Source organism: Anabas testudineus, chromosome 5 (genome assembly GCF_900324465.2).
Source record: "Anabas testudineus chromosome 5, fAnaTes1.2, whole genome shotgun sequence".
Lineage (NCBI taxonomy): Eukaryota > Metazoa > Chordata > Actinopteri > Anabantiformes > Anabantidae > Anabas > Anabas testudineus.
In genome coordinates, this window is record NC_046614.1 from 13,261,599 (window position 1) to 13,277,606 (window position 16,008).

General features: G+C 39.5%; 2 protein-coding genes across 3 annotated transcripts; both read left to right on the plus strand.

Annotated features, from left to right (window-relative positions):
- The first annotated feature begins 1,590 nt into the window (after positions 1 to 1,590).
- Positions 1,591 to 5,816, plus strand: LOC113154264 (MICOS complex subunit Mic10-like). Its single transcript, XM_026348361.1, has 4 exons — positions 1,591 to 1,711; positions 5,294 to 5,341; positions 5,434 to 5,543; positions 5,632 to 5,816. The coding sequence occupies exons 1-4, from the start codon at positions 1,651 to 1,653 to the stop codon at positions 5,638 to 5,640; spliced, it is 228 nt and encodes a 75-aa protein (XP_026204146.1). The 5' UTR covers positions 1,591 to 1,650; the 3' UTR covers positions 5,641 to 5,816.
- Positions 5,817 to 7,105: 1,289 nt separating this feature from the next.
- On the plus strand, positions 7,106 to 14,260 carry nbl1 (NBL1, DAN family BMP antagonist). 2 transcript variants are annotated; one of them, XM_026348356.1, is made up of 4 exons: positions 7,106 to 7,161; positions 10,208 to 10,388; positions 11,884 to 11,995; positions 13,653 to 14,260. In XM_026348356.1, exons 2-4 carry the CDS (start codon positions 10,216 to 10,218, stop codon positions 13,932 to 13,934), a joined length of 567 nt encoding a protein of 188 aa, XP_026204141.1. In that variant the 5' UTR covers positions 7,106 to 7,161; positions 10,208 to 10,215; the 3' UTR covers positions 13,935 to 14,260. The 2 variants fall into 2 exon arrangements, with proteins under 2 accessions (XP_026204141.1, XP_026204140.1); XM_026348355.1 differs by lacking the exon at positions 7,106 to 7,161 and adding an exon at positions 8,107 to 8,585.
- Positions 14,261 to 16,008: the final 1,748 nt, after the last annotated feature.

Consider the following 16,008-nt stretch of genomic DNA (forward strand, 5'->3'; position numbering starts at 1 on the left):
AGAAGACACAGTCAACCTTTTGTGTCATTTTAGATGTTTTCAATTCATTTGTGTCTTTCCACTGCTTTTCTTTGTGGTCAATTTTGTTTGTTTTGGTCATGTCATTTTTCAACTCTTTAGTCATTGTTTGTCCTTTTGGTCGTTTTACTTGTTTTCCCACTTGTCTCTTTGGGGTCCAGAGACCATGGGGCCTCTGCACAGTAGACCCATCTGGTACTCTAAATTAAACTAGTGCAAGTATCTCAATAGATGTAATAGTGTTTAAAATAGTAGTGTGAATATGCTCATCATCTAGGTTAGTGTTTTTTTGGTATGTGGTAGTTCATTACTTCACTGAAAAGCCATTCTCAGTACATCTACGCTGCAGGCTTAAGGTTTCACATCACACTTGTGTAAGTTGCCTGTTTGGCAGAACATGATTGGCTCTGCTGTGCTTGCACAAATCATGCTCAAAGATGCATACTATGCACAGTGAAGGTCACACATACTGTATGTGTTACAGTGACCAGAACAAACAGAGAAGTTTATACTGTATGTAGATGTTTTTCAGCTGTTTTGAGTTTAACTCCTGAATTTGAAATCAGTTGCATGTAGTTCTGAGTGAAGGGAGAGTTTAACAATAAAAACCTTAAAAAAACAATAATCTTCATACAATTTATATCGGATATTATAGCATTCTCCTATAAAAGTTGTTTGTTTTTTTACTGGCATTGTTCTTAATTCATATACTATAAATATCTTATTTGCTTTGATGCAAGTAAAATACAAGTATGCAACGGCAAAAATTAAAGTTATCATGATATTGTGCAAATACGCTGCTGCGCCTTTCTGGTTTGTTTGTAAATGGGAAACCTGTCTGTAAACTCCACCAACATCTGTATATTATTGCCTGTGTGTGGGCAGCAGCACTTAGTCTGTTGGAATTTCATAAGGGGAGGACAAATCCACCTACAATCCCCAAAACAATCAGTGCAACCATGAAGGCATCAAATGTTTTATAAAAACAACACATAGTGTAGATGATGGTGTGGCTCGTCAAAACAGGCCACATCTAGACAATCTTTCATGCCTGCCTCACATTATATAGGAACCCCAGTTCTATGTTCAGCTCCTAGCTGATGCACAAGAAGCACATGCATGCAATTTCTTTTCCTTATACCATGCATAGTCTACTATATGGATGGGATGCACAGTTCCACTGGCAGCGAAAACTATTAAGACGTAATGAACATGAAATTCATTAAGATAAAGTGAAATAGAGGAATTACTTTGTAGCCAATGAAAATTAAGTAATGAAATAGGCTATTACATTTCAAAACTTTATGTCACACAGATAGATATGTTAAAGCAACAAAAAATCTAAAGATAGTAAGATCTAATTTTTTTTGTGTGTGATATGTTGCTCTGTAAACAAGGAGCTGGATAAACCACTAACAATAATAAAATATCAAACAAATGTTCACAGAGGTAAATGTTAATTTAGATGTATTATTAAAGTAAAACGACAGTTAATGAGCCTAAAAATATAAAATTACTATTATTAATTTACTGTTTAACAGTAAGGGGATGACAACACTGGAGCTGCAGGGAGTTCTCGTGAGTTCGTGCTCATCTCGCGATACTTCACAGAGCTTCCTGACAGCAGAAAACATGGCCGACGAGCACGGACGGAAATGGGACCGCTGCATTGCTGACACCGCCGTGAAAACAGGTAAATATGCTTTAATACGTGTAAAGTCACAATTTCCATTTACACGTACACGTACTAAATAAGCTAATAATACAGTCGGGGCAGATCTCGAGGTCATTTTCTTTGGGGCATTTGAAAATGCTGGGACAGCTTACTGAGGTCACCAGGAAACTTGTTCAGTGAACGGATAAAAGTAGTCCAGTGTCATTTAGGAGTAAAAATACAACCAGAGAATACTACATAACGATTAGATACACGTTACAGTGTGTGTTTTAATTAGTAGAGTGTATGTGAACAAGATCGCTAGTTAGGAGTATGGGGATGAAGTCAGTCTGAGGCTACCAGGCCGTTTTACCTCTCTGCTCTTTCCACATCACCCACAACTTAAATCAGTATTTTGCAGCATGTCTGTGTGACAATCGACAGACACGTAAGGAAAAGATGCCTCTCATTTCTGTGCTTTATGTGGATTTAATATTGCAGGGTCATGTAGTGAGCAGATGCAAAGCAGTGATGGTGATATCAGTCTGCAAATGTTTGTGGTCACTTCACTTTATCCTTTTTTTTTCACAGGAAAGTAGATTTATTAAAATCCAATTAACCAGATGTACAATACAGTGTAAAAAAAAGCTGTTACAATAATTCTAATTGTTTTTGCACAGCTGAATGTCTTCATGGGAAACAAGAATCCTATGCCCCCCCCCAAAAACCTTTGAATGGGCCTGTATAAACCAGGAATACATTAACTCATTACAACCACAACTACATTATTTAATCAATGTTTCCTCTGAAGCATTCACACGCTAACATGTTGACAATGGGACAAAGTGGACATATTAAGTATGCATTTCAACATAGCCTATTTAGTATATTATATTACATTATATAATGATATTGTGTTACATGTGTCCAGAATTTGTAAGAGTACAGAACAAACTGATCAGTGTTACTGCAAGTGTGTCTTCTGTCTATTGAATTAAGAAAATCACTTTTTGTTCCACAGCGACTGAATGTTCATGGTCCTCATGGTGGAAAACAGTACACTAAACCGTAACTATGTGCATATTTGAATCCACCATCCAGCAGGGAGTCTGTCTGTGGTATTTTGTTGGTCCAGCATTTAAATACTCAGGATTCAAACAGTCTGTCCCAAAAGACACTAATGACATCAGGTTTGGCACAATAACATGTGTTTCTTGCTGGGAGGAAAAACATCTGTATTATTGAAGTTCTTTAAGCTCAGTTCAGTAAACTGCCAGCTGTGCCAGTGTGTCTCTGGTAGCCAGATAAACTGTAAGCACATGTTCTGTTTAGGGGGTTCTTTAATTATTTTTTCTTTCTCATCAATCAGAAAAACATAATTTAGTCTATTCTCTGTAGCCTTGTGTGAGCAATGGCTTAGCCTTATGTTACATTTAGTAATCTGCAAATGTAATTAAATTACATTACAAAATGGAGATACAGTCCAGAGTTTTAAACAGTAGTGAACAATAACTGGATGATAATCAAAGTGAAAACGTGACATGAGTCAATACCAACTTGTCTTTGTACTTTGATCACAGCATCTTCATAACAGGCAACAACAGTGTTTATAGATTGGAAACTTGGTATTTAATTTGAGGAACCAGTAACAATACTAACACCACATTTGGTTCAGTTGTTTTATAGTGGTATCAGTTTTATTGAGGGTTGTGAAAACAAAAGATAAATAGTTTATTTCAGCAGTATAGTCTTTTAAAATCGAATTCATAGTTTCAAGAATTTAATATGTCGTATTTACCAAATACGTATATTTGATGCCTCATTTCCACTGCTGCATCACCAAAATGAACCACTGTTCACTCGCACGCACACACTTGTTAGCAAGCCTACTTCTCTCCCTACATCTATGTGCTGTATATAAAGAAGTGTCAAGAAGCCATGTTTGCAGCTCTGTGAGACTAATGCTAACAGATGCTAAATGCCAACATTGTCATGCTAACAGATGCTTATTTTTACCCCATTTGACCTGATCATGAACTTACATGAAAAGTTCATGTTCAAGCTTCAAGTTAGAAGTTCAACTTGGAAGTTTATAATTCAATAACGTTTCACTTCGTTATGCTCCTACAAAAGAAAGGTCAAGGGATCCATAAGTCAGTAGGATTCATGCTCTGGAGATATTTCAGGGCTGTTAAGCCGACTGACACATAATCTAATCATAGAGCAAAAAATTATAATAACATTCAGTTGTAGAGCAACGTAGTTAAAACAAAAATATTTGTCTTACTTCATTGTAATGACTGTAATCTAGTCATGTTTGGTAAGATCATTGCTTTAATTAAAGCGGAGCAAATCCAAACAGTGTCTCATCCAAACACACAGAAACATCATTAATCTTAGCAAGAAATGCGCTGTCACAATCACTTTAAATTGCAGAGTTGAGCAAAAACCATTTGCCAGAGTTATACCACTTGACTTAACTAAATTCAGTAAATCATGCTGATTGAAAGTGAATGTCTTATTGATGCCATTTGCAGAAAATACTTTATATAATGAACAAATAATAACACTACAATAAACCGGCTCTGGACTTTATTTACTTTCAAAAACGTTTTGAGTATTTTCAGGCCTGTGGGTTATACATTTCATTTTACTTCAGCACAAATATTTGTGCTATTATCCATCCCTCTTGGAGATGTCCACACAAAGAGAGAGGATGCCAAAATGAGATGTTGATCTACCCTCACATTGTGCCAGACTTTTACTGTATTACTGTCAGTGGAAAATTGGAGTCTTCAACAACACTCTGGCTAAAGAGCAAAGAACGACTGGGGCTGCATCAAATGGAGGCTTTTAAATTTAAGTGAATTTTTGCTTCAAGTGGATGCAAAGGACAATGATTTATTGTTGATCTGCGCTGATAATGAGGATATGAGCGCTCTTTTGACATTTGTAAGTTGTGTAATAGGGAACAGTCTGCGGGTTCTGGTTCAGGCAAATCGGTCATGCTGCATAGCTCTCTGAATCCAATTAAGAGTCAGAGGGGCCCAAATGGCTGTTTTTATGTATTTTCTGTGCTGGCTGGCCTGCTGCTGGGTGTGGTGTGGCCTGCAGCGAGGTGAAGCTAAACGCACAAACACATTCCTCCTCAAGATCTTACTCTGGTCTGAGCACTCATAATAACTTACCCCACTTCTCTGTGACTTACCTGCAGCCTGACCATACTGGGACCGGACATCGCTTACTGCACATGTGTGCACTCTTTGACCCATCACCTCTCCTGCCCTCTGCCTTGTAGACACTGTCTTTGCTGCTTTTAACTGAGCTCCCCTCTCCTGCACCCCTTTTTACTGTTTTCTTTCTTTCGTGGACATTTGAGCTCTCGCTGGTTTTTCTCTCCCTCTCTTTTCCTAATGAGTAATGTCTTGCTAACTTGTGCTATTTACCAACTCTTGCATCACACATACTAGAGACAACCCACTGACCTTATTACAAAAGATTTACGTCTATACCGTTCCGTTTTTACTGCGGATCAGACATTATCACACAACTTAGTGCATAATAAGTGCTGCTTTCGTTTAGCTATTTGATTTGATGATTTAATTTCTTTTCTCTTTGCAGTAACTGGCCTTGGTGTGGGCATTGTGTTCTCCGTCCTTTTCTTTAAACGTAAGTTTAAGTTTCTTTATTGTCATAAACATGTGATTAAGGCATATTTTTTAAATTAACTACTTTAAAATATGGGCCATTTCCTCCCGTAGGTCGCACATGGCCTATCTCATTCGGCTCAGGTTTGGGACTAGGCATGGGCTACGCCAACTGCCAGCATGACTTCAGATCACCATACCTGATTCATGGCCACATGGTTAAGGTGAGCACAGCCAAGAAAATGTGTTTTTATAAGTTTATGACACGCTAACACATCCTGATGCATAATTTCTGTGTGTGTTCATTTGTAGGACCAGTAATAAGGACTAAAGATGGTGAGGATTTCCCAAAGAGCTGCTCATCTGTTTCTGCGTCGTCCTTGTTATTTTGCTGCTCGTTTCTGTCCTGGCACTAATGTCCAATGATGCTCACAATGTTTATCAGAAGACAGTCAATGTATATTTAATAAAGCCTTCATGGAGAACTCTCCCTCTTACTCTCTGTTTTTCTGTGTGCATGTTAGAGAAGAATGAAATGTGGTTTGGGGGTGGGATGTAATTTTGTGTGTTAATGATCTGGGAGACTCGAACTCCTGCTGTTTTGGAATGAGGGCCAGGTTCTGCATCTGCAGCGTGGTCAGAGAGTGGGAGGATGAAAAGTTGCACAGAATGATGGAATAAAGGAAATATAGTTGGTGGAAGAATAATCCTACTCTTAAGAGACTTTAAATATTTGTATATATGGCACCAATGACAATTAAAAAATCTCTCTTTAAAAACTGTGGATGGGTAGTTTTTTTTATTTTGTGTGATATCAAAGCTTAAACGCAAACCAGTCTGATCTTCACTGATCCATCTGCTAGACCAAACAAGGCCCTGTTTTCAGTTGCATGAGTTGGACCAGATTGTTTGCTGTGACTTATCACAGGGAGCTGAAAAGCACAGAAATTCATATCGGAAGGAATCTCATGCGTGTTGTGTATTCGTTGGTCTGGTTCGGTTGAGGTTGTTTTGAGTGTGATTGATCACTTATGTGTGGTTGTATAGGCCTGCTAGGAGAGAAGAGTGATTGTTTGTGTGAACATGCACACGTTTATCCAGGCCCCCACCCCCGGTGAAGCAGAATCCGTGGAATGCAGAGGAATGCCGTTTCTGGACTAGAGCTCGGTCTTATTACTAACAGGTGAGTTCTGCACTTTGCACGTCTGAATATAACACATGCTGCACGCTTTCACATCAAAGAAAACGTTGCTGCGTGCACGCTCTCACACATGTTTTCTCAGCAATGTAAGCACATACATTCCTGCACACGAGAGAATCAAACTCATGCCGGGGTGCTCAAAGGCCTGTTTCTTCAACGCCGGTGCACTGCAACACATCACACACAGTAACTCTGTCAGAAATTAAGCCTTGTCACTCGTCCCCTGTCCATTAAAATATTTGTTTGCAAGTGAAGCGTGAAACAGATAGGGGTGCTTATGGCCACAAGCCAAGCTGAACACCTGTGAGCAAGGGCACTCCGGTAGGATGAAGTGCTGGAATGGGATGTGCTGTAGGTGTGTGTGAGGACGAGGCAGACTAGTGACACGACTGAGGTGTAACAGGGCAGCCGAAACCCAGAGGCTGCAGCCTGACCTGTCTGTGCCTGTCTGACAAACACTGATTATGATGAATCATAATCGCCTGTCTAATGATGCTATTGAATCACATTTATTAATTTAATAATAGAACTGATGAATCAGGTGGTGAATGTCTGGCATGAATCATAAGACCAGACATGTACGTTGTTGCATGACTGCTGTTCTGTAGCGGGTGCCGCTGTGCTTCAGGATCATTTTAAAGGTATTTGTACTTTTCCTTTTGTAGGATTTTACTGCACTACTATCATGTAGAAGAACTGCACTCTACAGCGCACACGTTGTAGTTATTACCTTAGTTATTAGATAAGTCCTGTAGTGAATTTATATCTATTTAAAGTTCAAGGTTTAAGTTTAGCAAAATGTCTTTGGATGTAGTTAAACATACCTCTTGTTACTGATTAAAGTGTATGTAGCACTTGCACTTGTATGTAGTACTTGGTAGTAAAAGTAAAGTACTTATACTCTAATTAATTCATTAATTGTTATGGCAAGTGAAAGTGTTGGAATCGAGGTTCTGAATACTTCTTATCCCACTTATTACTACTTTAGGCTTGTGTGAGCAATTCTGAATCAGAAAAGCAGCTGGTATTTAGCTGACTTGAATATGATATCAGTCCCAAAATACAGGTATTGTGTGTTCCTCATATTCCCATTTAAATAGGATTTGAAAGGTGACAACTCACAGATGAACACAACCAGAGAAAAAGTCCCTTTCAACTCCTGCTCATGAGTTTGTCAGTGGTTTCAATCCAAACATACTGAGGAGCTTTAAGTAGATCAAGTTGTCAAGTAACCTGCTATTCATACCGTTTAGGTGCTTTTAATGTGCCTTTCCAAGATTAAAACAAAAAAAAAAAAGTTGAAAGAAATGGGATCAGAGCAGTGATTCACATCTGCTCTCCAGTTGTATTGGATTATCAGCCTGTGCAGTGTTATTGATGTTTCAATTTGAAAATATAAAATCATCTGTGCGTAAAGCAACACCAGATGTGTCTGCACGGTTACGGCTGTGAATATGTCCCTGTTTCACGAGGTGATCTCGTTCTATTTGCATATTTACCCAGTAAATCTGATCTGCGGTCTCGCCTCGCTCCTACTTAGGGAAACATTTGAAACCTTCCCCACAGTTTCCCTCCCTCCCCGTTTTCTTTCGTCCACAAACGGCGCAGCAGGAACCCCCGTCTGAGGGCTCAGCCGCGCCTAACCCCCGCTGCACACTCTCACAGCAGCGGACGCCGACTTGGAGAGCGCGTTTTCCGCGGACGTCCATGGGAATTTAACGCGGTGCGGGTGCGGGACGGGAACAAAGGGGAGGGACGGTCTCAGCTGATGGGCTCGGAGATGAGATAGCGCCCTGCTCTGCCACATACCCCCATCCTTCCCCGCGGTCGGTCGGTCTGCGGCTCGTTTTCCTCCCAGATGATGGAACTGTTTTATTACCTCGGATGTTTCCTCGCCGCTCACGAAGTGCGCACATAACTTTCCGTTAATTGTCAGAGCTCCGTGATCTCCACGACAGGCGGCATCCTCCGGCGGAAGGAGCCCGAGCACAGGTTTCGGTGACGGGGTTCAGCTCAGCGGCTCGGTCCGGTCAACTGACTCGTCCCCCGGGGTCGGTGAGCGGCGGTGAGTGGCCCAGCTCCCGCTAGGTCCTCAGAAAGTAGTAGTACTTTATTAATACGGCTTGTTATCCACATGGGACGGTAAAGTAACGTTTCCGTCTGAAGTAACGATAACTTGAGAAAAGCAGAGGAAATAAATATGAAACTAAACATAGAGGCTGCAAAGACAGAAAGACAGTTTGACATCTCTGTAACCTGCTGGAAACTAGCTGCTGTGAGTAGTTACATGTACTGAAGTACAAGTAAAGTTACTTCAGTAGTACTTTTCAGGCAGTAACTTGTGCTTCATCTCACTGTTTGGTACTTTTACTTTTATTCTAAAACAATTCAGAAGTAAATATTGTGCTGTTTTGCTTCAGACTACTTTTATTTGAGCTTTAGTTACCAGTAACTTTGCAGATACACCATCTAATAAACTAATAAATTATAGTGGATTAACATGGATTAATGACGACATCACATCGTTGGTGTTTACACATCAGTTAAATTAATGTTGAACGATTTTTCAAAGGAATTCTCAGAAATAATGTTTTTGAAGTAACCAGGTCTACTTCTTGAATCCTCACATGTACATGTGGAACAAATCTGGACTAGACGTGTACAGTCATGTTATCAGCAGCATCAAGTTCAATTGGATTTACAATTCACAGGGTTTTTTTCAGTGAGAGCGAGATTCAGATAAAACACACTTTTCACACGTCTACTCCAGTAACTGGGTTCGTGTACATGGGTCACATCAGTCATTAAACGGCACTTTAGAGACCTAAATTATGGTAATATTGGCTGTTATGTTGTATGTCTTATATAAGACTACAGTAAATGTAGCATAGTATTAAAGTTTGAATTTGATTCTGAGTATCTAAACTATGTAGTAACTCGGTTGCTGTCTTAACCTGCTTGTCTGTGTAATGTTTTATCACTCAAACTGTTCAGAGCAGAGCAGGCTGCGTTTAAAGAAAGTATGTTTTCAACACTGAAGACTACATTTAACCTTTTTTAAGTCTCTCTCAGAAAAATCTTTTTATTAAACCAAATCCGTTCCCCAATAAAACCAAGGCAGCTCTTCATGGACAAGGTTAGGGTTTTTGTGTCAGATGCATGTGCAAGTGGTGAAGAGCGTCTAAAGCCGTCAACGTGGGTGATCACTTTTTTATAAGAAGCAGGAGAAAACGGTTTTGTCGGTTGTAAATGACGTGACTGGTTGAGGTATTTTTAAAGAAGAGAGTGGGACAGCAGAGGACAGTCTTGTTATTAGAGTCAGGTGGTACGGAGCAGACATTTGACTCTCCCACTTTAACGACCTCATTTAGGACAATGTGAACTCAGTATAATGTTGTTTTCTCTGCATCTGTTCATTCACTTTATTAAGAAGTATTATTCATCCAAATGAGCCAAAACCTGCTGATAACTAAACAGAATGTGTTGCACAATACACAAGGACCTCTGGATTTGAAGCTGCTAATCATCAGGAAGTCAGCAGGGACATCCAAAGTTCAACTTTCATATTAACTGTAAACTGAACAATATCTGAGTAGCAGAAGACACGAAGAGTCTTTCGAACGTGTGTTTATGCCTTGAACAGAGTTAAACAGAGCGGTAACTCGTTGTGGTTTTCTGCCCCTGTAGGTGCAGTCATGTGGCAGAGGATTCAGATTTGCTGCGCACTGTTTGCACTGTATTCAGCAGCACCGCCTGCACACATCAACCGTCTGGCGCTGTTCCCTGACAAGAGCGCCTGGTGCGAAGCCAAGAACATCACACAGATAGTCGGGCACACGGGATGTCAGCCTCGCTCTATTCAAAACAGGTCAGGATGAAGGCCTTCTCTGTCTCCTTCTCTGACGATCTCTGAGCGCAGCTGAAAAAAGCAGATAATGCACAAATGTCTAGATGTCAATAAGCTGCATTCTCACTTTAATTTGTAGGGAACATTGAGGCTGACGCAGAGCAAGTACAACAGAAATATTAAGTAACTCAAAGTTTATACATAGACTTTTTTTTTTAGAGGTTTGTTTTTTCCAACTTTACAGGAAACCAGTGGTTTCAGTTAAACCCAGTTCAGTCAGTTGCGTCCTTCTATCCCTTAAGGTCTCTTAAATCTGCTGGGTGAGGACTGAGAGTCCAGGTGAAGGTCAAGGACTGATGGAGGTTTTGCTGGACTAACACCTTGGCTTTGAACTTTCCCTCCTCTTATTATTCATTCTGATGACACGATCTCAGCTTTCAAACCCTGCATTAAAAACTTTTTTTTAAGACTTTCCTACTTAACTGGAAACTTGTTTGCATAATACAGCTCTGTTGTGTTGCTGCCAGATTTGATGTTTAGTTTGAATAATTTTACTTGTTTTACCCAACACGTGGTTTTGTGCTATTTTATTCTATATACTTTAAAGCAAGTTGTGCTCCTTTTTTGAAAGGTGCCATGCAAAGAAAGTTATTAATTTTATTATTATTAAGTAGTTGTGTTTACACTACTGTGTGTACAATAACATAAAAAGCATTAATAAATAACCCATAATGAATTTGTTTCATAATGAATTTAAAAATTAGTTTGAGTGGCTCCATGGTTGAAAAATTACATTAAAAAATCCATAAGTACATGGATATTGAGAGGAAAATCACAGATATTTTGATTTGGAACACTGCAGGGATGGATAACAGAGGATAAGGTAGACATTTGTGTTTTTGTTCTTGAAAGCAAACCCTCTGATTTGTACTGGAGACGTGGAGACTGGAGTGTTTTGAAAAAAAGTCATTGATATATAATTAAATAAAAAAAAAAAGCCTAAATGTTTTTCTAAAAGAGCTGGATACTGTCAATTTTAGCAGACTGCATACTACAATCCAGTGCAGCTATGTGGCTTTTTGATGTGTTTTTAATAGTTTTTGGACAATACTGGATGTCTATGGCACAGGGGAATAAGATTAATGAGACATAGACTAAACAAGTGATGCTAAATATTAGAATCAGTTTATTATTTCTTTGGGATTTTTGCTGGATTAGCTGACTATGATATTAATATAAAGAGCAGAAGACTTATTTTGCATTAAAACGTGTTTGATCAGGAGTAAGTGGACACTTGATTTTCTTAGGTGAGAGTTTACAATGAAAGCTGCTATCCCCACAGTTTGGACACTGTCCCATGTCTAATACAGTAATATTTAGAGAGGGATACACATTCCCACCTTTCTTTTCCCCTTCATCTCGTGCTCACACAGGCGTACGAAAGTGCACTGGCTATGCAACTGAATCGAACACATTGTGTCCTGTGTAATAATAATGCGCTCTCTCCTCATTGCAGAGCTTGTCTGGGCCAATGTTTCAGTTACAGCGTCCCCAACACGTTCCCACAGTCGACCGAGTCTCTGGTGCACTGTGACTCCTGCATGCCTGCCCAGACACAGTGGGAAGTGGTGAGAGTTATTGCACATTAGCTCATGTAGGACGCGCACACACACACACACACACACACACACACACACACACACCAACACTCACTTGTTAAACTCACACAAGAACCACAAGTTTCCATCATGAAAGACGGTAGGTATGTTCTAAACTCTACCAAACACGAAGCTGAAGACAAACATAAAGGAGTTCTATGGACAATTTCTGCAGTTTCCTGTGAAGCTTAATCCAACCCTTTCTATTCTCCTAAAGTTCATTGTCCGTCTCAGGCAGAAGGAATTCAGTCTTTTTTTTTTTTTTTGCGACAACAAAAGCTTTGTGGTTTGGTGTATGTAGTTTGGAAAGCTGCCAGACAAGCTAGGCGGGTGGGATCACAGGTGAGGTCACCTCACGTTTCAGTGGAAAATATTGTATCGGCTGGAGTGAGTAACTGTTACCTCACAGATTGATTCGTTTTCTTACCATTTCTGAGAAAGGCCAAGGGAAGTAGATTCACTGTCCACTTTTAATTATCTAGAATGAGATTTTATGTCGGCAGGTACGATTGTTGTTTCAGGACTTTACACTAACTTCAGTTTGAAACAAAACAAAGTCAGTTCTCATGAAAGAGGATACTGCTCCACGCTGGGTTGGCTCTTGTGGTAGATCTTGATAAAACTGCTGAATGATCAGTGTCGGAGGATAATGGAAACAGTGAGGAGAAGTTGCGTGAGGTCTGGAGGGTGAGTTGAGCTTGTGCAACCCAGAGATTTGCAGGGGGAGGTTGTAAATTAATTAATTAAGTTGTTGGATATTCATGTTTTTCTAGTTATTTCCTACTCCACTGATCACTGTTAACAAAACCAGGTGATGCATTCATGGTAAAATGCACAGATGCAGTAAAAATAATGATTTCTTCAGAATGAGCAATGGAAAAACAAAGTTTCCAGTGAATCACTAAATCCTTCAGTATCCAATAAGTAAATACATAAACAAATACAAATCAATAAAACAAATAAAAATTCCTTACCAGCTTATTACTAATTCTGTGCTGTTTTACTAACTGACATTAAACACATTTCATCTTAAATAAAAGTGTATTTGATTATTATAATTTTGATCTTTTTTTATTTAGTTTTATTTTTGTTGTTATTTTTATATGTTGCATTAAGGAAGCTATAAAAAGACACATTCTTCGTATGTTTGCTTTGCTGATAAAACTGATTCTACTTTGACAATGAAAAAAAGTGATGCTTGCTCAGAATATTTTAATTTTACTTATAAAGGAGATAATGTGAGTATTTCTAATTAAGTTTATTTACTTTGTTTTATAGAGCACAGAAGGATTATTAGGATTTGGCACAAATTTTATTTTCATGCTCAAAGAAATGGCTTGAACACAATCATCAAATAATCAGCAACAATAAACTGTCAGAGGCATAAAAGCTATATGATATACTGTCTATCTATACGTTAAAATATAACAATAGCAGCAGAGACAGAAGCCTACATACAGGTGCTGTTGATAAAATGCAGCTAGACCACTGCTAGTCCACATCATTTGACAAAATCAAGTAGTTTATGATTTATCTCTAGATCTGAATCAGCAGAATTCAGCTGTGTGTGTGTGTGTAAGTTTCTATGTATGTATATGTACGTGTGTGTGTGTGTGTGTGTACACAGGTGACTCTGGAGTGTCCCGGCAGTGAAGACTCTCCTCGTGTGGATAAGCTGGTGGAGAGGATCTTCCACTGCAGCTGCCAGTCCTGCATTAAGGAAGGTGCCCAGGAGGGGGCAGTGATGCAGCTGTATCCGGCAGACAACGGCCTGGATCCTCCGTCTTCACCGGACACCCTGAGCGGGGTTCAGTCTCACCCTCTGCCCCACTCAGACACACCCTCTAATAAGCATGCTCGCCTACACACAGACCATCACACACTACCACATACATCAGGCGGAGGGTAGCTTTGTCATTGTCTGACTCTCTCTGCCACTTTCTGCTCGTATCCTCTTTACTCTCCTCCACACTGCGTCATTTGAATCAATCTGTAGTATTGTAAAGGCACTTTTCAAATATGACTTCACTTTGTGTTAAAACCTTTCTCTAAAAGTCACACACACTCACACAGTAATGCTATCAGATCACACTCTTTTGTATATGAACACATACAGACACACCCACCTATGCACTCTTTTTTATGTGTGCATCCAGACATGACTATAGTCTGTTAATAAGCTGCCGTGTCATTACCTTTAATCTGCTTTGAATGCAATAAATTGTGTTGTTATGATAACCGCCTGCTGATCTGTTCTATTTTCACATGATGGTTTTCCTCTCTCGTTTTTTTGGCACAAAACATTTTAGTTGGAGAAAGTTTCTTTGTGCTGAACTCAAAATAAAAGTAGCCACAGCTTCCTTTCACCGTTTCTGAAAATGAAGCTGTGTCTGTATGATCATGTGGCTGCTGCATGGATTTGGGCCATGGCACATGGTCTTGTTTTCTCTGATTAACAGAACTAAACTCCATCATGAACAAACATTTATAGATGTTGTCGCAGCTTACTGGAGCACACAAGAGCTGCGTGATAAGAAGAGATTCAGAGTCTGATCTCAGAGTGCTAGAAGGTTTAATCACACTTCATGTGTGATGGGAGAAAGTTTCACCCAGAGCCTTGTTTAACCATGTTCATAATTCATGTTTTGTTAAGAGAAGTTCACTTTTTTCTAGGTTGGTCTAAAAACAGCGCTCACATGTACAAATGATTCTTCTTTGTGTGGCTACAGAGACGTGGGAGCAAATGCTTTTTAATAATAAATGAATCATGGATTTAAGAGGAGCTCCTCTTTCTTATTTCTCCTGCATTTACTGTTAAATTACACAGTTGTTTTCAGAAACCTTCCGGGAAAATGTTTGGCAAAAGTTCAAACTTGAAATTTGTAGAGGTGTCATCACAGTTAGGGTGGACTAAGTTTAGCTTGCAGCCAAGACAATAGAATAATTTAATAATAAAATTTTTTCGTGCTTTACAGGGCAGAAAAAGTCAATAAAAAAGACAAGAGGAGATGCAAAAATAAATAAGTAAATAAACAAGTAAAAGGTATGAAGACACTGACAGGACAATATAAAACTGCACAGATGGAAAGTTAAAATATATTGTATATATATATATTATAATATTGTTAACATTAATTTACGCGCTTGCTGCTTCAGCTACTCGGTTTTTCTTATTGTAACAAACTCTGTTAAAATTCTCACCTTATCGTCTTTTAAACATTGGAAAGTTACAACATCAATGGAAGAATATATGTGGATAGATACAGCGTTTATAGTCGATGTGCTGCTTCTTGACCTTAAGTGGCACTGGACAAAGATGGGTTGCCATGGTAACCTGCCCGATGCTGTTCAGTGAATTGATGGTGAGTGACCTCGCAAGTGGCTCGAGGCTGAGAGTGACACAATCAGAGGTGGACACACAAAGCTCAGTGGTCCTCAGAGGAGAGGATGACCAGCAGACGGTGAGCTGGGTTACAGGAACCTAACTTCGTATTGACGGACAGAGGAGACGTAAAGATGAATATTACTGAAGATCACTGTTCGAACTGACCTCCAAATAATATATGTTTAGAAAGTGCATCGACAGTCCAGCAGATGTCAGCAGATGTCACAGGTGGATTCCACAGTTATTTCATTTCCTGTTCACCTCTTAACCTCCTCAACTTTCCAAACGAGAGAACAGAGCGAACACCTTCCCCTCAGACTCTCCACAGCATCTCACCTCTCCTTCATCAATCAGCCTCTCATCTCCACATCCAGACAACATCTTTTCTTCCATTTCTTGCTGCAGCTCTGCACCGTATCTTTTTCGCTTGTTCTATGTAATTAAATTTGAACAGCGAAAGGTTGACTGTCTGCCTGGGCCTCAAAACAAATCGATCACGCTCTTATCTCACTGCCACACGGCTGACAAAGCTGTGAGTTTAGTGAAAGAAGAGGGAGAAACTCAGAGGGACATTTCTGAAAACATCACATCTTCTTGT

Bases quoted from the DNA above. Each gene is read 5' to 3' on its own strand.
- LOC113154264 (XM_026348361.1), top strand. From the start codon at position 1,651: ATGGCCGACGAGCACGGACGGAAATGGGACCGCTGCATTGCTGACACC. The intron at 1,712-5,293 runs GTAAATATGCTT...TTCTCTTTGCAG, and splicing joins TGACACCGCCGTGAAAACAG to TAACTGGCCTTGGTGTGGGC. The intron at 5,342-5,433 runs GTAAGTTTAAGT...TTCCTCCCGTAG, and splicing joins CTCCGTCCTTTTCTTTAAAC to GTCGCACATGGCCTATCTCA.
- nbl1 (XM_026348356.1), top strand. From the start codon at position 10,216: ATGTGGCAGAGGATTCAGATTTGCTGCGCACTGTTTGCACTGTATTCA. The intron at 10,389-11,883 runs GTCAGGATGAAG...TCCTCATTGCAG, and splicing joins CCTCGCTCTATTCAAAACAG to AGCTTGTCTGGGCCAATGTT. The intron at 11,996-13,652 runs GTGAGAGTTATT...GTGTGTACACAG, and splicing joins CCCAGACACAGTGGGAAGTG to GTGACTCTGGAGTGTCCCGG.